This window comes from Salmo salar, chromosome ssa09, assembly GCF_905237065.1.
Source record: "Salmo salar chromosome ssa09, Ssal_v3.1, whole genome shotgun sequence".
Classification (NCBI taxonomy): Eukaryota; Metazoa; Chordata; class Actinopteri; order Salmoniformes; family Salmonidae; genus Salmo; species Salmo salar.
Window position 1 is genome coordinate 112,610,624 of NC_059450.1, and position 22,771 is coordinate 112,633,394.

General features: G+C 42.3%; 1 protein-coding gene across 3 annotated transcripts in view; it reads left to right on the plus strand.

The window, feature by feature from the left end:
• The window catches only part of LOC106612456 (myeloid leukemia factor 1), a 28,915-nt gene that overhangs the window by 4,730 nt on the left and 1,414 nt on the right, over positions 1-22,771 (plus strand). For all 3 annotated transcript variants that reach the window (XM_014213601.2, XM_014213602.2, XM_014213599.2), the window contains 3 exons: positions 17,175-17,261; positions 17,447-17,587; positions 19,823-19,982. In XM_014213601.2, coding sequence (XP_014069076.1) covers positions 17,175-17,261; positions 17,447-17,587; positions 19,823-19,982 — 388 coding nt within the window. The remainder of the gene's footprint in view (positions 1-17,174; positions 17,262-17,446; positions 17,588-19,822; positions 19,983-22,771) is intronic.

Below are 22,771 nucleotides of genomic sequence, written 5' to 3' on the forward strand. Positions count from 1 at the left end.
CATGTAACCGGATCCCCCCTGCTGCCAGGTCAGGCCAGCGATGCTGTAGTGCTTATTGAACCTCTGCTGCTCTGCTGGGGCACTGGAGAGTGTGGTGGGTTGTAGAAGGGCAACCCCCTCGCCTCTCTGGCCAGCTATCTTCGGCCTGAGGAGGGTATATTTAGAGCATTGTTCCACTGACACACTGCTTTCTCACTCAAACACACCAATGGCCCTCTTGAGGACCCTGCTGCCCGAGCTGTTGAAAAGACAAGTCAAAACAGACATGTTTGTTTTCATAGCTGTTTGGCCCATGGTTACATGCAGCAAATCAGGAAGGATACACTGTACACATTTCTCACGACAGTGTTGGTTATGAGTTTATCACAATATAGTTCTGTTTTCTCATAGGCCTGTATCTTGACTTGAGATCCTTGTACAAATGTTTTTGTGCAAATCATCCATTGACATTAATGCATGATTGCAAAGTTAAGCATGTGCAAAGTTAGGATTCAGTGTGTGGTTAATTTTCTCTGTAAATATGAACAGTACTGAATTACAGTTTCATTACATTTAAACACTAGCCTTTTAGCTCAGCTTTGCAATGCAGTTAGAAACATTTTCTATCAGAAGGCAAATAGACCATGTAGGCTGATGGGAAGACCACCACATTTTTTTAGGTACCCCTACCCAAGGTAGAACAAAGCACAACCATGTTTTTTTTACATCCCTAATGTCTCCCATTTATGAAATGGATGGTTGTGTCCAAATATTTTTCTGCAAAAGTGGTTAAATTGATAGATATTATTGACACACACCCTAAATTCAAAAAGTACAGAATAATGCCTGGCTGTAGGGGGAATGGGCCGCATAAGCTCATGTAACCCAATATTGCAAGCTCTGATATCGCAACATTTTAAAATACAAGTAGTCAGTTGTCTGGTCTACATGCATACACAAACAAACAGCATTAGGATATCGTAATGCATCTTGGTAATATAAACCTGTAAACACAGAGATACAATAGGCGGAAATGTCAGCTATAAATATTTATGATGAATGTAAGCTTTACTTTTTGCTACGTGCTTAAATTCTAACTTTCCATGTCAAATGTGCTCTCATTCAGTGATGTATCCTGCCTGACAAAAGTACATACAGTTACATGTCTTTTGATGTTGTGGCTAGTGTTATCTGCTCTAAGTAAAGCAAGTGGGCTCCGACATCGGAATTAGATTTGATTTTTTCCCATAATTGTATACAACACTCATGCCCATAAAGACTGATTTGGTGTAAATCCATTTTATTCAGAATCTAATATGGTCAACATGATTACATTCAAACACCTTCGCCTGCATGTAATTTGCCCTTGTTAATTTTGGATTGAATGTGTTATTCTGTCTTTAAAAAGGTTTCATCTTGACATATCTAGGACTATGGGTGGCACTCCCACTGCCTCTGTTGTTTGAATACCAGATCCAAATAGCTTTTCAATGTGTTTTCATGTTTCAATCTCATTCACACACTTACAATGGGCAATTCTGAAAAATATAATCACAAACCTTTGACGACACAAGCACATAACCAAGTAACAGGAAAGCAACCTGTAATACAACATTCACTCACTCTAGTAGCGTATATGTACAGCGCTAACCTTGCCCCTCTTTCCCCACTGAAACTAAGTGTGCAAGGTTGATTCAAAGTCTTTGAGGTGACCAGGACATGAGTGTGTCCTAACAGGGTGAGGAGACAAAGTAGCCAATAGTGGTTGTAGTTCTGGGGCCTGACCAGCTTGCATAGGTAACTGGCCATTCTAGGCAAGCTATCCTTCCTGTATGACAGGCAGGATAATGGGGCTGTGTGGTGATCAGTTTGCAATTCTACAACAGTTGGGTGCAGACTCTCAGGAGGTGCAGCTTGCATGCCAACCAGGGTTGGGCTCAATTTGAATTGAAGGCGGTCAATTCAAGAAAGTTAACTGAAATTCCAATTCAATTATTGAAAAAAGGGCATCAATTTTCAATGACTTCTCAACAAACTGAAAAGGAAAAGCTATTAATGTAATACGTTTTAACATTTTAGAATTTTTAATTCAAATCACTTCCTGAATTGACTGACTTCAATTCGAATTGAGCCCAACGAGACCCTTTGACTAATTGGAATGTTATCTCAGCCTGAATGATTTTGGGGATACTTCAGTAGTGAAATGGTTAGTTGTCGGGTTGTGAAGGAGAGTCTGTGAAAGGGCTGTCACAAACAGACCTGCCCATAGACATTTACATTTACGTCATTTAGCAGACGCTCTTATCCAGAGCGACTTACAAATTGGTGCATTCACCTTATGATATCCAGTGGAACAACCACTTTACAATAGTACATCTATATATTTTTTGGGGGGAGGGTGGGGGGGGTTAGAAGGATTACTTAATCCTATCCCAGGTATTCCTTAAAGAGGTGGGGTTTCAGGTGTCTCCGGAAGGTGGTGATTGACTCCGCTGTCCTGGCGTCGTGAGGGAGCTTGTTCCACCATTGGGGTGCCAGAGCAGCAAACAGTTTTGACTGGGCTGAGCGGGAACTGTGCTTCCGCAGAGGTAGGGAGGCGAGCAGGACCTTTCCAACACTTAATAATTTAGTTTTTAATTTGTCACTATTCCTGCAGTTCACATCCTACAAATTCCTTAATATTCTTCTGGAAGTCAGGTAGGATGATAATTTGGACAATATTAACTGTGGGTAGTTGGCTGTGAATACAGTCTGGGGCAGGACCAGCAGGAGATGAGGGTGACAGAACCAGTGATGGGGACCTCAGGAAGAAGTGTTATGATGGACGTAGCACAGCTCCACACACATACTGTACATTTAAAGATGATCCCTGGGCTTTGATGGACTGTAAAGGGTTTGCAGAGGAGGTGGCGCTGGTCAAGCATGGTGCACAAAGACATTTTTACATTTTAGTCATTTAGCAGACGCTCTTATCCAGAGCGACTTACAGTAGTGAATGCATACATTTCATACATTTTTTTTCTCCGTACTGGTCCCCCATGGGAATTGAACCCACAACCCTGGCGTTGCAAACACCATGCTCTACCAACTGAGCCACACGGGACCACAAAGATCACTATCTCACAGTCAATCCCCAGCCACCATACACGATCACATACAGCAGGGCTGCCCAACCCTCTTCCTGGAGATCTACGGTCCTGTAGGTTTTCAGTCCAACCCTAATTTAGCATATCTGATTCAGCTAGTTAAGGTCTTGTTGAGCAGCTAATTAGTAGAATCAGGTGTGTTAAATTAGGGTTAGACTGAACCCACAAGATCTCCAGGAAGAGGGTTGGGCAGCCCTGACATATAGCATCTTTGTTTCAGTTTGACCATCCTAAGGGGCCTCTTGTTTGCCCTAGATGGCATATGTCCTTAAAGGGATGTTGGGATTACTGCACAGTTTCCCAGACCAATGCATGAGTCACCCCAACATGAAAGCTTATTCTTTACATGCAAGTCCAGTTCCGGTATCACATGGGCTGGCCAGCCATCGCAAAATAGGTACATATGATGGCAATGCATGGCAGCACTTTCCAGCTGGCATTTTGGTTATTGAACAGCCTACTGACATGTGACAGTCCAATTCCATGGTGTCTCTGTCTGTAGTAACTGCCAGTGGGGAGGACTGTTGGTGGATTGGACCTATCGAGGACAGTTCTGTGAGATACAGGATGGCATTGACATTGAAGAGGTGCAAATCCTATCATATGTGAAAGCCTAGTAAGTTGATGGCATTTCTCGTCAATGAGTGTCAGGTTGTGTTGGTTCAATGTGGGGAACACCTGCCTTATGAGCTTGTCATCATATGTGGTTACATCCTCCCCATACCTATAATGTCACCATTGTCAACATGTATGGTGACTCCAGGGCAGACTGGGAGATTTGGGATGGCATTGACATTGGAGAGCTGACATTCCTATGTCATGTGAAGGTCCACTAAGTTTATGGAATTTCTTGTCAATGAGTGTCAGGTTGTATTGCAAGAGTAGGGGCTGAACAAATAAAATCCACAATGAGAGTATTCAGTGTCTGAGCCCAATTGTTTTTCTTAGAGCCGATGCGATTACAATAGCCACAACATAAACGTGTAACTGTATGCATTTGTCAGGCAGGACTATGCAGCACTGAATGATAGCAAAGTTGTCTATTAATCAGATAGCAAAAATCATAAATATTCATACTGTGCCTTCAGAAAGTATTCATACCCCTTTACATATTCCATATTTTGTTGTGTTACAGCCTGAATTCAAAATTGATCAAATATATTTGTTTTCTCTCACATATCTACACACGGCCCCATAATGACAAAGTAAAAACATGTTTTAGAAATATTTGCACATTTATTGAAAATGAAATACAGAAATATGTCATTTACATAAGTATTCACACCCCTGAGTCAATACATGTTAGAATCACCTTTGGCAGTGATTACTGCAGTGAGCATTTCTGTGTAAGTCTCTAAGAGCTTTGCACACATGGATTGTACAATATTTGACCATTATTCTTTTCAAGATTCTTCAAGCTCTGTCAAGTTGGTTGTTGATCATTGCTAGATAACTATTTTCAAGTCTTGCCATAGATTTTCAAGCAGATTTAAGTCAGAACTGTAACTCGGCCACTCAGGAACATTCACTGTCTTCTTGGTAAGCAATTCCAGTGTAGATTTGGCCTTGTGTTTTAGGTTATTGTCCTGCTGAAAGGTGAATTAATTTCCCAGTGTCTGGTGGAAAGCACCAGGTTTTCCTCTAGGATTTTGCCTGTGCATTGCTCCATTCCGTGAATTATTTTATCCTGAAAAACTGCCCAGTCCTTAACGATTACAAGCATAGATGCAGCCACCACTATGCTTGAAAATATGGAGAGTGGTACTCTGTAATGTGTTTTATTGGATTTGCCCCAAACATGACACTTAATTTCTTTGCCACATGTTTTTGTAGTATTACTTTAGTGCCTTGTTGCAAACAGAATGCATGTTTTGGAATATTTTTTACTCTGTACAGGCTTCATTCTTTTCAGTCTTTCAATTAGGTTAGTATTGTGGAGTAACTACAATGTTGTTGATCCATCCTCATTTTTCTCCTATCACATCCATTAAACAGTTTTAAAGTCATTGGCCTCCTGGAGAAATCCCTGAGCGGTTTCCTTCCTCTCTGGCAACTGAGTTAGGAAGGATGCCTGTATCTTTGTAGTGACTGCGTGTCTTGATACACCATCCAAAGTGGAATTAATAATTTCGCCATGCTCAAAGGGATATTCAATGTCTGCTTTTTACATTTTTACCCATCTACCAATAGGTACCTTCTTTGCAAGGCATTGGAAAACCTCCCTGGTCTTTGAGGTAGTTCATGCAACTTATGTGACTGGTTAAGCAAATGTTTACTCCTGAACTTATTTCAAAAAACATTATTCCACTTTGACATTATGGGGTATTGTGAGTAGGGCAGTGACAAAAACATCTATATTTAATACGTTTTTAATTCAAGCTGTAACACAACAAAATATGGAAAAAGTGAAGGGGTGTGAATACTTTCTGAAGGCACTGTAGTTGCTATTTCCTTCTATTGTATCTCTGTATTTACAGGTCTATTTTTCCAAGATGCTAATTAAGATACACTAATGCTGTCTGTGTATGTAGTGCAGACAACTGACTACTTGTATTCAAAATCTTCTCAATATCAGAGCTTGCGATATTGGGTTACATAAGCTTATGTGGCCCTTCCTCCCTCCAGCCAGGCATATTCTGCATTTTTAGGGGGGTGTTACAATATCTATCAATTTAACCACATTTGAAGTAAAATATTTTTACAAATTTCATAAATGGGAGAGATAAGAGATGTGACAAAACATGGTTGTGCTGTTTTACATCGAGTAGGGGTACATTGGAGGCTCCTCAGAGCAGGACGGGGAGGACCATCCTACTCAGTTAATTTCAGAAAAAATATTGTAATACATTTAAGTTATCATTTTTAGTTTAAACTATACTAAATATATTCACGTCAACAAATAACTGATTTTAAAGCACACTGTTTTGTAATGAAGGTCTACATTGGCCTCAATGTAGACCTTCTAGAGGATAGCACGATGGTGTAGCCGGAGGACAGCTATTTTCCGTCCTCCTCTGGGTACATTGACTTCAATACAAAACCTAGGAGGCTCATGGTTCTCACCCCCTTCTATAGACGTAGTAATTATAATGACTTCCGGAGGACGTCCTCCAACCTATCAGAGCTCTTGAAGTATGAACTGACATGTTGTCCATCCAATCAAAGGATCAGATAACAAATCTAGTAATGAAAGCATAAGCTACAGCTAGCTAGCACAGTATATAGAGTGTGGTGAGTAGTTGACTCAGCGTGAGAAAGATGATAGTTGAACAGTTTTGAACAAATTAACTCCATCAAAAATGAAGGAGAAGCAGCAGAATGAGAGAGTTATATTTCATTGTACTTTTTTCTTCTTCTTAGTTTACCTTTCACTTAGCTAATGCAGCTAATTTAGCCTACTCAACAACCTGACTCAAACAAACAGAGTGGAATGCTATTTATGTTAGCTAGCTGGCTAAGGCTATCCAACACTGCAACTCTTCCAAGTCAAGGTAAGCTTTCTGTTTTATTGATGTATTGACAACAGAGCCCGCTGGTGTAACTGCTAATCTGCTTGCTGTACACTACTGCCTGATTGTACACATGGATTGGATTGTGGGTTTACTAACACAATAATTCTAGTTTGTTGACAATAGCATTAATATGGTGACAACAATGTAGGCTGTGTAGCGGTTATGGTATAAATGTTTGTCTTGGAGAGGTTTTTGCGCTTTGTCACAGACAGCTGTTTTGTAGTGCACTGGAGTTCACAAGTGAAGGGGAAAAGGTGAGAGCAAGTGATGCTGTGTGTTGCTGCTATGAAAGTGAACTGTGTGTGCGGGTGATTAATGGTATATTCATTGCGCCAATTCTGTTGCAAAACGATTCTTAAATGGAAGCAAACAGAACAAAACAGGGAGGGACCTACCTAAATTTGTCCAATAGAAATTCTTGTTTTAGTTGCAAAACAGAATCAATCAATCAAATGTATTTATGAAGCCTTTTTTACATCAGCAGTTGTCACAAAGTGCTTATACAGAAACCGAGCCTAAAACCCCAGAGAGCAAGCAATGCAGATGTAGAAGCACATGGTGGATAGGGAAAAACTCCCTAGAAAGGTTGGAATCAAGGAAGAAACCTAGAGAGAAACCAGGCTCTGAGGGGTGGCTAGTCCTCTGCTGGCAGTGCCAGGTGAAGATTAAAAGAGTACATGGTCATTAAGGCCAGATTGTTCTTCAAGATGTTCAAACGTTCATAGATGACCAGCCGGGTCAAATAATAATCACAGTGGTTATAGAGGGTGCAACAGGTCAGCACCTCAGGAGGTGCAACTGTTTGGACTAATGATTACACACCCCAGATCAGCTAGATGCAGGCAAGAGTGTGCAAGGCGGTATTGAATGCATCACTGTTTGTCACCTTGATTACTCAAATTTGTCTCTCAAACCTTTGCAACTACGTTATAAACTTAAATTTTTAGGTTAGGTTGTAGCAACTTTATGATGGGTATAGGGCAAATTTCAGTATCATGTAGTAGGCTACTAGCCAAACCTATCAATGTTACATTGAGCTGGGTGAATGGAATATGAATGATAGTCATTCATATTCCATTCATATGAATGACTCATATGAATATTATAGTCATTATTTATATTATGTTATAATATAAATAAGGCCATGCTCATTAAGAAAAAAAATCTCCCTAATCTTAAAGGGCACTAGGGTTGCAAAACGACCCGTAGTTTACCAAAGTTACCGGAATCTTCAGTAATTATGGTCATTAACAGGAAATCTATTGTAACTTTGGTCAATTATACTTGAATAACTTTTTTTTTTTTTAATTCATATATAGTATTCATATTCTTCTGTGTCCATATTGTCCATGAGTTTCTAGTATGTAGACCATATGGTTCAAGAGAAAATAGCCTAATTAATGAAACTAATATCTAATCAACAATGGCATTATTTTGAAATATCTCTGCAACTCTTCCAATATTTATGCAAAAACATTGCCAACAAATGCATACTGATAAAATAAAATTTAAAAAACTAAAACAAATACAAAGGATATTTCAGGCTGAAACCCTCATTAACACCAATGGTATTAACTCAGTTGATGGTTTATATTAATGTTTACAGCTTTGTCATGAAATGTTTTATTTGAAAATTATGTTATTTAATTATTTGGTATATTTTACATGTGATAAGACCAAAAAGAGAGCAAGAGATAATTAGACACCTGTAAAAATCAGAAGTACCCAAAAGGGCCACTAGATGTCTTGTGATATATTAGATAAAATCCTTGAATGATACCAAAAGTCTGGTAGTATACTGGTAAACTTAGAAAGTTTCCAGTAATATACCCTCCCTTTGCATCCTTAAACGGCACCGACCGCCACTGCTAAAAAACTAAAGCCCTTTTTGAGGATTGGCCGATGGTCTAATGGTCATATTCATGTTCTAAAACGTTTTGCAACAGATTCTGAAAATGTTCTTATTGGACAAATTCAAGTAGTCTCTCCCTTTTTCAGTCCGTTTTCTTCCGCTTGGTGCCTAATGATCATGACCGAGATCTGTCTAATAGGCCTTTGCTCCCATTTCCCCTAAAGACACCTTCTCTCCCAGTATAAAGGTCTCATGATGACCAGGCAGCTGCCCAGCTTTAGAAGCCCTGAGGTGCTAAACTTAGTCCCTGTGTACTTTCACTAATCCTGCACCCCTCCCCGTGTGCCCAGTATATTTATCCCTGGTAATTACTTTCAACGGACACCAGCCTCAACTCTATCTTGCTGCTCGTGACCCTGTAACCTTTTATTAGTCCTCTCCTCTCTCCTCAGAGGCAAGCATGCCGAGTGGCCTCTTGTTGAGTACAGCACAGAGAAACTGTGTACTTCCCAAATGGCACCCTATTCCCTAAAGTAGTGCACTACACAGGTCATTAGTAGAGCACTACATTGGGAATAGGGTGCCATTTGGGAGGCAGACACTGTTTTAGAGAGCTTTAAAGAGCGCTACTGTAGCTAGCTAGCTCACAGTCGAAGGTGTTGTTGGTAAGAGCGTGTGGTGCACTGTGCACAGCAGTGGCTAGTTCTGTAGCAGTGGGCTGTTGTAGGGATCTTTGAAAAGCTACTGGTGGATGCAGGGCCAGATTAAGAAATCAATGGCCCCTGGGACTTTGCTTTTTTTAAATATAAAATAGTTTCTATTGGTTCTACAGACTGATTAGTCTTCTCTTTTAAGCAGTAGGAATTTCTTTCCAAACTGTACATTTTTCCTGCGATTGTATTTTAAAATCTGCAAAAGGCAAAGCAGCTGCAACCATCCATAGAAATATAATCCATAGATGGCAGTTCGCATTCAAGTCAGAACTGGCATCCATTGCTAGTGTACCCATGAGTTTAACAGTCAAATTGCCAGGTTAAGAGGTTACAAAACCCTTCTATGGATTATATGTCTATAGCCACAATGCAACAAGCTGTATATTTGGTGTGCATGCTGCCCAAACTGCGGTCTTCCTGACTGTAGGCATACCGGTAACTGCCAAAATAATGGAAACACCTGAGTAAATGAGGGATGCAAAGTATACAGTGCATTTGGAAAGTATTCAGACCTCTTGACTTTTTCCACATTTTGTTACGTTACAGCCTTATTCTAAAATGAATCAAATATATGTTTTTCCTCATCAATCTACACACAATACCCCATAATGACAAAGTGAAAACAGGTTTTTAGAAATACCTTACTGACATAAGTATTCAGACCCTTTGCTATTAGACTCAAAATTGAGCTCCGGTGCATCCTGCTTCCGTTGATCATCCTTGAGATGTTTCTACAACTTGATTGGAGGCCACCTGTGGCAAATGAATGTGATTGGCTATGATTTGGAAAGGCACACAACTGTCTATATAAGGTCCTGCAGTTGACAGTGCATGTCAGAGCAAAAACCAAGCCATGTGGTCGAAGGAATTGTCTGTAGAGCGCAGAGACAGGATTATGTCGAGGCACAGATCTGGGGAAGTGTACCAAAACATTTCTGTAGCATTGAAGGTCCCCAAGAACACAGTGGCCTCCATCATTCTTGAATGGAAGAAAGAACCACCAAGACTTCCTAGAGCAGGCCGCCCGGCCAAACTAAGCAATCGGGGAAGACGGAAGCCACTCTTCAGTAAAAGACACATGACAGCCCGCTTGGAGTTTGCCAAAAGGCACCTAAAGACTCAGACCATGAGAAACAAGATTCTCTGGTCTGGTGAAACCAAGATTGAACTTTCTGGCCTGAATGCCAAGCGTCACATCTGGAGGAAACCTGGCACCATCCCTACGTTGAAGCATGGTGGTGGCAGCATCATGCTGTGGGGATGTTTTTCAGCGGCAGGAACTGGGAGACTAGTCAGGATCGTGGCAAAGATGAACGAAGTACAGAGAGATCCTTGATGGAAACCTGCTCCAGAGCGCTCAGGACCTCAGACTGGGGTGACGGTTCACCTTCCAACAGGACTACGCCCTAAGCACACAGCCAAGACAACGCAGGAGTCTGAATGTCCTTGAGTGGCCCAGCCAGAGCCTGGACTTGAACCCCGTTCGAACATCTCTGGAGAGACCTGAAAATATCTGTGCAGCGACGCTCCCATCCAACCTGACAGAGCTTGAGAGGATCTGCAGAGAAGAATGGGAGTGCCAAGCTCAAGACTCAATGCTGTAATCACTGCCAAAGGTGCCGAGTAAAGGGTTTGAATACTTATGTAAATGTAATATTTTAAAATATTTATATTTTTATAAATTAGCAACAATTTCAAAAAAACTGTTTTTTTCTTTGCCATTATGGGGTATTGTGTGTAGATTGATGGGGGGAAATGGTTGACTCAATTTTAGAATAAGGCTGTAATGTAACAATGTGGAAAAAGTCATGGGTTCCGAATATTTTCCGAAGGCACTGTATACAGTATATATAATATTTGTTTGTAATTTTTATATATATATAAAAATATTATATATACAACCCGTGACTAATATTTGTTTGTAATTGGTGTGTGTGTGTATGTATATGTGTATATATATATATATATATATATATATCTATCTATACTGTATACAGTGCCTTCGGAAAATATTCGGAACCCATGACTTTTTCCACATTGTTACATTACAGCCTTATTCTAAAATTGAGTCAACCATTTTTCCCCCTCATCAATCTACACACAATACCCCATAATGGCAAAGAAAAAACAGTTTTTTAGAAATTGTTGCTAATTTATAACAAATAAAAAAATTATTATAAATATTACATTTACATAAATATTCAAACCCTTTACTCAGCACCTTTGGCAGTGATTACAGCATTGAGTCTTGAGCTTGGCACTCCCATTCTTCTCTGCAGATCCTCTCAAGCTCTGTCAGGTTGGATGGGGAGCGCCACTGCACAGATATTTTCAGGTCTCTCCAGAGATGTGGAGTAATGGGGTAATAATATAATAGTATGGGGTAATAATATTTATTTTTTATTTTTGGCTTCCACTTGGGCCCCACAGGCCTGGGCACAGTGGTTTCAGCACCGGTAAGCCCCTGCATTAATCCGGCCCTGGGTGGATGTTGTTTTGGGTTGTTCCTTTTGCTCTTCCATCTGCTTGGCAAGCGTGCTCTGGCACCCACTGCAGAAGGGTTAGCAGCTATGAAAGATATTATTGCTCCGCTACCGATCTGAAGTATCACGCATGCTTTAGTGACTATGCACCCTATATCAGATACGTGCACACAGGAGCACACACACATCAGCACACGCACGGACGCATTCACGAAACACACGCGCACACACACACATGACCACACACACATTCACAGCATCGTTGAAGTAAAGCTGCTGTTTCTTTTGCCGATTTGCTGAGCATTCGATCCCCCCAGCCTGTGAATATGTTCCGTCTTCTCTCTCAAAGGTTGTTTGGCTGTTTCGGAATATCACATTTCGTTCCCTTCCATCACACTCAACTACTTGCTTAGTTAATATCATCTTTCATAAGATACCTTGGATTCAGAGGAGTTAGTTTTATTTTGCTTCACGTTATTTAATCGCTCATTAAAGAAAATATCAAATTGTTTTATTTTGGTTCATTTAATTTCACTGCTTTAATTAAAGCCAAGATCAAATCTCAGCTTTTTATATACCTGTCATAATAAAAAAAACTTTATCATGTGTTTTGATTTATAAAAGGAAATGGGCACTTTGTCGCTAAAGTTACGCCTACTCTCTGTATCATTAATCTGCTGACCAGTTTTTTATTTTTTATTAGGGTGGCATCTTTAGCCTCCCCAGTGGTTTATAACAGTTCCTAGAACCCATGCCTTCACAGCTCCCCTATCCCTCCAATCCCTGAGAGCTGAAATAAAAGCCCCATGCCCTGGCCTCAGTCTGACTCATAGCTCCACTTTAACCAGCGAGAGGGGGGAATAGATTAAGACGCGATGCCATGACAGGCTGGGAGGGGGGGAAAGAGGACCATGAGTTTAAAAAAAAAAATCGAGCAGTAGCACAGCCGCCCCCAAAATAATGTGTTAATGCTTTACATTTTGCACGATCAACCTCTGCGGCCATCTAAAAATATGCCTGACGTGGGAGCGTAACGGGCATTTATTAGTTTATACATGCTATTCAGAGATATAATTGGCCCGCCATGCTACATACAGGCCTATCAGGGGCAGCAAGGAGCGTTTTACATCACCCTGACCTTTGGAAAAGAGCTGAGCGAGCAACCGAGATAGACCCAGACTCTCCGCCCCCCACCCATCTGCCCACCCGTTGGGTCCATGCAGGTTTTTTTCAGAACGAGGATATGTTTTCAGTGTTAAACCTCCTGTAATCCATGGCAACGGGTCCCAATTACATGGAGAGCATAGCTCTCTCAACACCCTCCAGGCTGAGCTCCAGCCACCAGCCCAACCTCTCTCCCTCTCTCTGGTGTCTGTGTCCACATACGGTGCCCCTGGCTTGGGTTGGGATGTTTGGGATGCCTGCCCAGGCCTCCAGGGGTTATAAACACCCTGGAGTAGAGAGTCAGGGGAGCAGCGGCTAGGACTGAAATAGTCTTTCTCCCAATTTGCACATTCAGCAGGTTCTAGGCCCATGTAAATGTGGGAAGGGCTAAGGTTCAGATTCACAGTGTAATATAACAAGAAAACAAAGCTAAAGAGACTAGACTACATACTGAGAACAAACTGAATACATGTGTAAAGACGGACACTATTTTGTATATGAGCCTTCCTGCCTCAGTGGTGCTTTGCTTTCTCAGGCTTCTTTGTGCATGTGTGTGTATATGTGTGTGCTTATGTCTGTGTTGCTGCTGCTCTTCACTCTATGTTCATTCTGTATTGTACTGCTTTTCAGACGATAAGCCAGTCGCTTTTGCCTTTCGGCTGTGTTGATAGCACGGTTAGTACGGCAGACTACTCAAATGCTATAATGCAGCACCATTCCTTGTTTCAGCCTTAATCTGACCATTGGCAAGTACTAACCCCTCTCACCTACACTATATCTTTATAGAACACACACAGCAAGTTTGAATCTAGCTGAAGTTATCGTAATACCGTAATATTTGTTATATTATATTATTTGTTATATTATATTATTATTATTTGACCCTGCTTGTCATCTACGAACATTTGAACATCTTGGCCATGTTCTGTTATAATCTCCACCCGGCACAGCCAGAAGAGGACTGGCCACCCCTCATAGCCTGGTTCCTCTCTAGGTTTCTTCCTAGGTTCTGGCCTTTCTAGGGAGTTTTTCCTAGCCACCGTGCTTCTACACCTGTATTGCTTGCTGTTTGGGGTTTTAGGCTGGGTTTCTGTACAGCACTTTGAGATATCAGCTGATGTAAGAAGGGCTTTATAAATACATTTGATTTGATATATTGTGAATCTGAGCAAAGGCCACATTCACAGTGCACATGTGCCATGCCAAATTGGTAAGATGTGAGAGAATGCATGTATTTACCCCATACCAAGTGTATGTGTAGGCTTACTAGGCTACGTGTGTGTGCGTGCGATTGTATCTACCAGTATCAGTGTGCGTGTGGTCATGCACACACGGCCTGGTTGTTTTACAAGCTGGTTGACCCCTCCTGTTGATGGTGTTGGGTCAAATATTACCCCAGCCAGCTGGCACCCACAGCGGGCCAGATCAACTCTGCTGGCTGGCTGGTACCCATGGTGGCTCAGCCAAGAGCTTTAGCTCACTCTAGCAGTTCTAGGAGGCCTGTGGTTAGTTACTGTAACTTACACTCCACTACAAGAGAGACAAGGATCATGTGGTTGGGTCGAGTATTGTAAAACAGTCAAAGAGCTCTATTTACCCAATGACATGCACAGGATGTTGATTTAAAGCCCTATTGGCCCTGGTAAAAAGTTCTGCACTATAAAGGGGATAGGGTGCCCTAACGGACGCAGCCTAAAGCTACGCTAACTTATCAGTGTGATTTTTGCAGTTGTGATGTTTTTTTCCAAATCACAAAGGTTGCATATGCCCAACTAATGCACGTTACTAAAACATATCTATCCACTGAGATGGAGATGCAGAGTAGGTGAACAGATCTCCACATATGTGGTTCCCACCATGAAGCATGGAGGAGGAGGTGTGATGGTATGGGGGTGCTTTGCTGGTGACACTGTCTGTGATTTATTTAGAATTCAAGGCACACTTAACCAGAATGGCTACCACAGAATTCTGTAGCGATACGCCATCCCATCTGGTTTGCGCTTAGTGGGACTATCATTTGTTTTTCAACAGGACAATGACCCAAAACACACCTCCAGGCTGTGTAAGGGCTATTTGACCAAGAAGGAGAGTGATGGAGTGCTGCATCAGATGAGCTGGCCTCCACAATCACCCGACCTCAACTCAATTGAGATGTTTTGGGATGAGTTGGACCACAGAGTGAAGGAAAAGCAGCCAACAAGTGCTCAACATATGTAACTCACCACCTGGATTTGGTCTTATGTAGCAAAATGTGAAATTGTGTTTTTTACATTGGTTAAAAGAAGAGACTCAGAGCTACAACACGGTATATCATACACTGCATTTTTGAGGAACAATGGGAAAGTAATTCTGCTTTGAAAGTTGATAAATTTAACTCACTTTTGAGGAAATGGTCTTTGAATGTTTTGGTATCTAGAGATTTTTGTCTACACCCATTCAGCATCGTTCACACCCTCTTAAGCTTTAGCCCCACCCATCTCGTTTCGCTATCGGAGCATTCAGAGCGCACACCTAACGCTCTGGCCGAAGATTTGTTTACCTCTGGATAACATGGAAACAGCCTAACCAGCTCTGCTGGCAACAATTTCATTACGCTTTTTTGCCAACGTTTACTGACACCGGCCATATTCAACAGGTGTAATAACGTCATACACGTAACGTTAGCTAGGGAGCCAGCCAGCTAACATTAGCTAACTAACAGTACACTTTAGCTTAAGACATGTAGCTAGCTAGCTAGGTAAACAACATGTAAGATCACACACGTAACGTTAGCTAACGAGCCAGCCAGCTAACGTTAGCTAGTTAAACAACAATGAACATAGTGACAAATCATGTTGTTACTACCCTGCACGAATCTGCTGGGAACTAACCAAACCGGTTCAATGTTAGCTAGCTAACGTTAGGCTCTAACTAGCAAAGCAAATGGCTCTGGGATACGAATAATGTCATACACATAATGTTAGCTAGCTAGCTAACAGTACACTTTAGCTTGAAATGAAACCACTTTTGTGTAATATCTGAAAATGTAGCTAGCTATCTTACCCGTATACATCATCATGCATGATGGATGCGTTACCCTGTCACGGATGCCATGGCACGGTTGCCCTTAGTTTGAAGATATTATCCGGAGACCGGTGTTTTCTCCATCTCTTTAGCTATCATACTCTAATTCCACTGATTTCAAAACTCAAGCCTCCAGAAAGTGGAAAGCAGCATTAAAAAAACAAAAAAAGCGTTTGACAGGATTACCAACACAGACTGACCAGCTCAAATAGACAGAAGCCTTCTAAATGGCAGACCAATCCGAACTCCTCTCTCGGGCATGTCCAGCCCACTCATTATCTCAGCCAATCATGGCTTGTGGGAAGGTTGCTCACTTTTTCTGTGGCTTAACCAACAAGGCTCGTCATTTAACAATTTTTTTATTCATTTTTACAGACATATATGTTTGTTATTAACGCACATGAAAGTTCACGTTCCAGAAGGCCTTTCTGCCAAAAAACGCATTTTGATCAAAATAAAAAACTTTCAAATGGCTCTCCTGTGAAGTCGTGACTCGCGTTATACGCCTAGTGTCCTGAAACGGGTCACATGTGGGAAATCCTTCTAGACTGTTGAAAAAGCATTCCACATGAAGCTGGTTGAGAGAATGCCAAGAGTGTGCAAAGCTGTCATCAAGGCAAAGGGTGGCTACATTGAAGAATATAAAATATATTTTGATTTGTTCAACACTTTTTTTTGGTTACTACATGATTCCATTTGTGTTATTTTATCGTTTTGATGTCATCACTATTCTACAATGTAGAAAACAGTAAAAATAAAGAAAAACCCTTGAATGAGTAGGCGTGTCCAAAATTTTGACTGCTACTGTATATTTAACGAGAATTGGTTATGTTCTAGTATAAAATAACAGCATACAGTGTTCAGCTGCACACTCTGATGACGTCACAATTTGTCCACGCTCCTGGCGGACTAAGGAATCACTCTCCGTGTATCTCTGATTGATGAAAGATGTCCAATATAGTGATGAGTGAAGTTAGCCTACATTTCTAAATAGATTTTAACAAACTAGATTATGATTATAATTGTTAAGCTAATGCTCTATGGTGTGAATCCTTACTTTAGCTTAAGTCAAGCATTCACCCAGTCATGCATTGATGTCAATGGGAAAATAAGTCGAAATGCAACTAGTGGAAGTTTTGCCCCTATGATGGTACAGCGTGGAGGGAGATTTTATATTGTATGGTATATGGATGTCTGTTGTAATGGTGGTATGGACCATAAAGTTAGCTTTGAATGGCCCATTGTTCTTGTTCCCTCTGCAGGACATGGAGTCGAAGAATCCATTCAGTATGTTGGACAGCATGATGTTCGGCGTGAGGAACAGGATGGAGGACATGCACAGAAACTTTGTGAGTCACGTTGTGTCTCTTCTCAGACCCCACACAGCCCATACAAATAGAATTACTAGAAGGGTAATAGTATGAATTAATTAATTATATTTTTATGACAGACTTTGTTCATCAGTGTTTTAGCATGTGTGTTCTACATGGCTTTATACTCACGTCAATCTGTGCGTGTGTGTGTTGTTTTCCAGGAGAACCTGTCCACAGACTCGAACGGCAACACCAACGCCCACTCATTCAGCTCTTCCTCAGTGATGACCTATTCCAAGGTTGGAGACGAACCCCCCAAAGTGTTCCAGGCCTCCTCCCAGACACGGCGCGCCCCCGGCGGGGTATGTACACTCAAGTATGGCCAGAGATACTGCTGAGGGGCTGGGGGAGGGCTCTCCAAGCTGATACTGCACTGAACACGAAGGAAGAAGCTGTTTACGAGAACAGCAAGCGCTCAGAGTCATATAGAGAGTATAAGAAGAGTTTAATTCCAAAACGCTATATATCCATTTGTTAGCTTTTATTGTTTAAAGAAATTATGAAAGAGATTGGTGTATTTTTTTTTTCACTATCTAATCATGGCATGGGGATGTTCAATGACAGAGTTTAAACAAATACTGTGCATGTCTATCACTTGATGGTTTCATTTTAGAGATGAATTAAAAAAATTAGCAAAATGCTTTATATTTCTCTCAGAGAAATAAGTAGTACTGCTAGGTTTCACACAAATGTAACAAATATTTTTTGGTTTATAAAAAACTGGACAAATTATACATTTGTTGACAGTAATATAAGTATGTATCTGTATGTAAAACATTTTACATTTTAGTCATTTAGCAGATGCTCTTTCGTTGGGGCATGGACTCTATAAGATGCTGTCCCATGTTGACTCCAATGCTTCCCACAGTTGTCAAGTTGGCTGGATGTCCTTTGGGTGGTGGACCATTCTTGATACACATAGGGAAACTGTTGAGTGTGAAAAGCAGCAGCGTTGCAGTTCTTGAAACATTAAAACTGGTGCGCCTGGCACCTACTAACATACCCCATTCAAAGGCACTTAAATCTTTTGTCTTTCACATTCACCCTCTGAATGGCACACATACCACAATTTTCTCAAGGCTTAAACATCATTATTAATTGAAGTGGATTTAACAAGTGACATCAATAATGGATCATAACTTTCACCTGGATTCACCTGCTCAGTCTATGTCATGGAAAGAACAGGTGTTCATAATCAGTGTATAGGGTTTTGGGAGATTTTTTTTCATACACCTAAAATCTATAAAATTGTAGACCTCCACAAGTCTGATTCATCCTTGGGAGCAATTTCCAAACGCCTGAAGGTACCACTTTCATCTGTACAAACAATAGTATGCAAGTATAAACACCATGGGACCACGCAGCCGTCATACCGCTCAGGAAGGAGACGCGTTCTGTCTCCTAGAGATAACGTACTTTGGTGCGAAAAGTGCAAATCAATCCCAGAACAACAGCAAAGGACTTTGTGAAGATGTTTGAGGAAACGGGTACAAAATTATCTATATCCACAATAAAACATCGACATAACCTGAAAGGCCACTCAGCAAGGAAGAAGCCACTGCTCCAAAACCGCCATTAAAAAAGCCAGATTTGCAACTGCACATGGGGACAAAGATCGTACTATTTTGGAGAAATGTCCTCTGGTCTGATAAAACAAAAATAGAACTGTTTGGCCATAATGACCATCGTTATGTTTGGAGGAAAAAGGGGGATGCTTGAAAGCCGACGCACACCATCCCAACCGTTAAGCACAGGGGTGGCAGCATCATGTTGTGGAGGTGCTTTGCTGCAGGAGGGACTGGTGCACTTCACAAAATAGATGGCATCATGAGGCAGGACAATTATGTGGATGTATTGAAGCAACATCTCAAGACATCAGTAAGGAAGTTAAAGCTTGGTCGCAAATAGGTCTTCCAAATGGACAATGACCCCAAGCATACTTCCAAAGTTGTGGCAAAATGCCTTAAGGACAGCAAAGTCAAGGTATTAGAGTGACCATCACAAAGCCCTGACCTCAATTCCATAGAAAATTTGTGGGCAGAACTGAAAAAGCGTGTGTGAGCAAGGAGGCCTACAAACCTGACTCAGTTACACCAGCTCTGTCAGGAGGAATGGGCCAAAATTCACCCAACTTATTATGGGAAGCTTGTGGAAGGCTACCAGAAACGGTTGACACAAGTTAAACAATTCAAAGGCAATGCTACCAAATACTAATTGAGTGTATGTAAACTTCTGACCCACTGGGAATGTGATGAAAGAAATAAAAGCTGAAATAAATCATTCTCTCTACTATTGTTCTGACATTTCACATTCTTAAAATAAAGTGGTGATCCTAACTGACCTAAGACAGGGAATTTTTACTAATATTAAATGTCAGGAATTGTGAAACTGAGTTTAAATGTATTTGGCTAAGGTGTATGTAAACTTCCGACTTCAACTGAATGTCTGAGCAAGAGTTTCCTGATGCTGGCTTTCTCAGTCATTATTGTCCATCGCCTCTTTGGTAACGCATTCTGATTGGCTGTCCTCATGTCTAGATTAAGGAGACTCGGCAGTCCCTGAAGGACTCAGAGAGTGGTCTGGAGAAGATGTCCATTGGACACCACATCCAGGACCGAGGACACGTGGTGGAGAAACGACACAACAAGAAGACAGGGGAACGGGAGCTCAACCAGGACTTCCAGAATCTGGACGAATGTAAGTCAGTTGTAGTGTAAGGGGGTCAGCATCCCAAAAAACCCCAAAGGGTAATACTTTACTTTAACCCTGCAGGTAATATGCATTATGATATGGTTCTAATGCAGTGTAAGACATGTTGTAAGAATATGTCACCCCCTTATGTCTTATTATCATCTCATAATGATCGTTACTTCAGTCTGTTGAAAATGTCCTACATAAATCAAATCAAATGTATTTATATAGCCCTTCTTACATCAGCTGATATCTCAAAGTGCTGTACAGAAACCCAATCTAAAACCCCAAACAGCAAGCAATGCAGGTGTAGCAGCACGGTGGCTAGGAAAAACTCCCTAGAAAGGCCAAAACCTAGGAAGAAATCTAGAGAGGAACCAGGCTATGAGGGGTGGCCAGTCCTCTTCTGGCTGTGCCGGGGGGATATTATAACAGCACATGGCCAAGATTTTGAAATGTTCATAAATGACCAGCATGGTCAAATAATAATAATCATAGTAGTTGTCGAGGGTGCAACAAGTCAGCAACTCAAGAGTAAGTGTCAGTTGGCTTTTTCATAGCCGATCTTTGAGAGTATCTCTACCGCTCCTGCTGTCTCTAGAGAGTTGAAAACAGCAGGTCTGGGACAGGTAGCACGTCCGGTGAACAGGTCAGGGTTCCAGCAGGTCTGGGACAGCAGGTCTGGGACAGGTGGCACGTCCGGTGAACAGGTCAGGGTTCCAGCAGGTCTGGGACAGCAGGTCTGGGACCGATGTGAAATGGCTAGTTAGTTAGCGGTGGTGCGCGCTAATAGCGTTTCAGTCAGTGACGTCACTCGCTCTGAGACTTGAAGTAGGGTTTCCCCTTGCGTTGCAAGGGGCTTTTGTGGCGCGATGGGTAACGATGCTTCATGGGTGTCAGTTGTTGATGTGTGCAAGGGTCCCTGGTTCGAGCCCAGGTTGGGGCGAAGAGAGGGACGGAACCTACACTGTTACATTGATGCTGTTGACCCGGATCATTGGTTGCTGCGGAAAAGGAGGTCAAAAGGGGGGTGAGTGTAACCGATGTGAAATGGCTAGTTAGTTAGCGGTGGTGCGCGCTAATAGCGTTTTAGTCAGTGATGTCACTCGCTCTGAGACTTGAAGTAGGGTTTCCCCTTGTGTTGCAAGGGCCGCGGCTTTTGTGGCGCGATGGGTAACGATGCTTCGTGGGTGTCAGTTGTTGATGTGTGCAAGGGTCCCTGGTTCGAGCCCGGGTTGGGGCGAAGAGAGGGACGGAACCTACACTGTTACAGTAGCACGTCCAGTGAACAGGTCAGGGTTCCATAGCCGCAGGCAGAACAGTTGAAACTGGAGTAGCAGCACGCCCAGGTGGACTGGGGACAGCAAGGAGTCATCATGCCAGGTAGTCCTGAGGCATGGTCCTAGGGCTCAGGTCCTCAGAGAGAGAGAGAAAGAGCACGTCCGGTGAACAGGTCACGGTTCCAGCAGGTCTGGGACAGCAGGTCTGGGACAGGTAGCACGTCCGGTGAACAGGTCAGGGTTCCATAGCCACAGGCAGAACAGTTGGAACTGGAGCAGCAGCACGGCCAGGTGAACTGGGGACAGCAAGGAGTCATCAAGCCAGGTAGTCCTGAGGCATGGTCCTAGGGCTCAGGTCCTCAGAGAGAGAGAAAGAGAGAATTAGAGAGAGCATATTTAAATTCACACAGGACACCGGAAAAGACAAGAGAAATACTCCAGATGTGACAGACTGACCCTAGCCCCCCGACACATAAACTACTGCAGCATAAATACTGGAGGCTGAGACAGGAGGGGTCAGGAGACACTGTGGCCCCATCCGATGAAACCCCCGGACAGGGCCAAACAGGTAGGATATAACCCCACCCACTTTGCCAAAGCACAGCCCCCACACCACTGGAGGGATATCTCCAACCACCAACCTACCATCCCGAGACAAGGCCGAGTATAGCCCACAAAGATCTCCGCCACGGCACAACCCAAGGGGGGGGCGCCAACCCAGACAGGAAGACCACGTCAGTGACTCAACCCACTCAAGTGACGCACCCCTCCCAGGGACGGCATGGAAGAACACCAGTAAGCCAGTGACTCAGCCCCTGTAATAGGCGTAGAGGCAGAGAATCCCAGTGGAGAGAGGGGAAACCGGCCAGGCAGAGACAGCAAGGGCGGTTCGTTGCTCCAGCCTTTCCGTTCACCTTCACACCCCTGGGCCAGACTACACTTAATCATAGGACCTACTGAAGAGATGTGTCTTCAGTAAAGACTTAAAGGTTGAGACTGAGTCTGCGTCTCTCACATGGGTAGGCAGACCATTCCATAAAAATGGAGCTCTATAGGAGAAAGCCCTGCCTCCAGCTGTTTACTTAGAAATTCTAGGAACAATTAGGAGGCCCGCGTCTTGTGACCGTAGCGTACGTGTAGGTATGTACGGCAGGACCAAATCGGAAAGATGGGTAGGAGCAAGCCCATGTAATGCTTTGTAGGTTAGCAGTAAAACCTTGAAATCAGCCCTTGCCTTAACAGGAAGCCAGTGTAGGGAGGCTAGCACTGGAGTAATATGATCAATTTTTTTGGTTCTAGCAGCTGTATTTAGCACTAACTGAAGTTTATTTACTGCTTTATCCGGGTAGCCGGAAAGTAGAGCATTGCAGTAGTCCAACCTAGAAGTAACAAAAGCATGGATTAATTTTTCTGCATCATTTTTGGACAGCAAGTTTCTGATTTTTGCTATGTTATGTAGATGGAAAAAAAGCTGTCCTTGAGAGACAAACATATTATAAGCCTTATAATAAAACA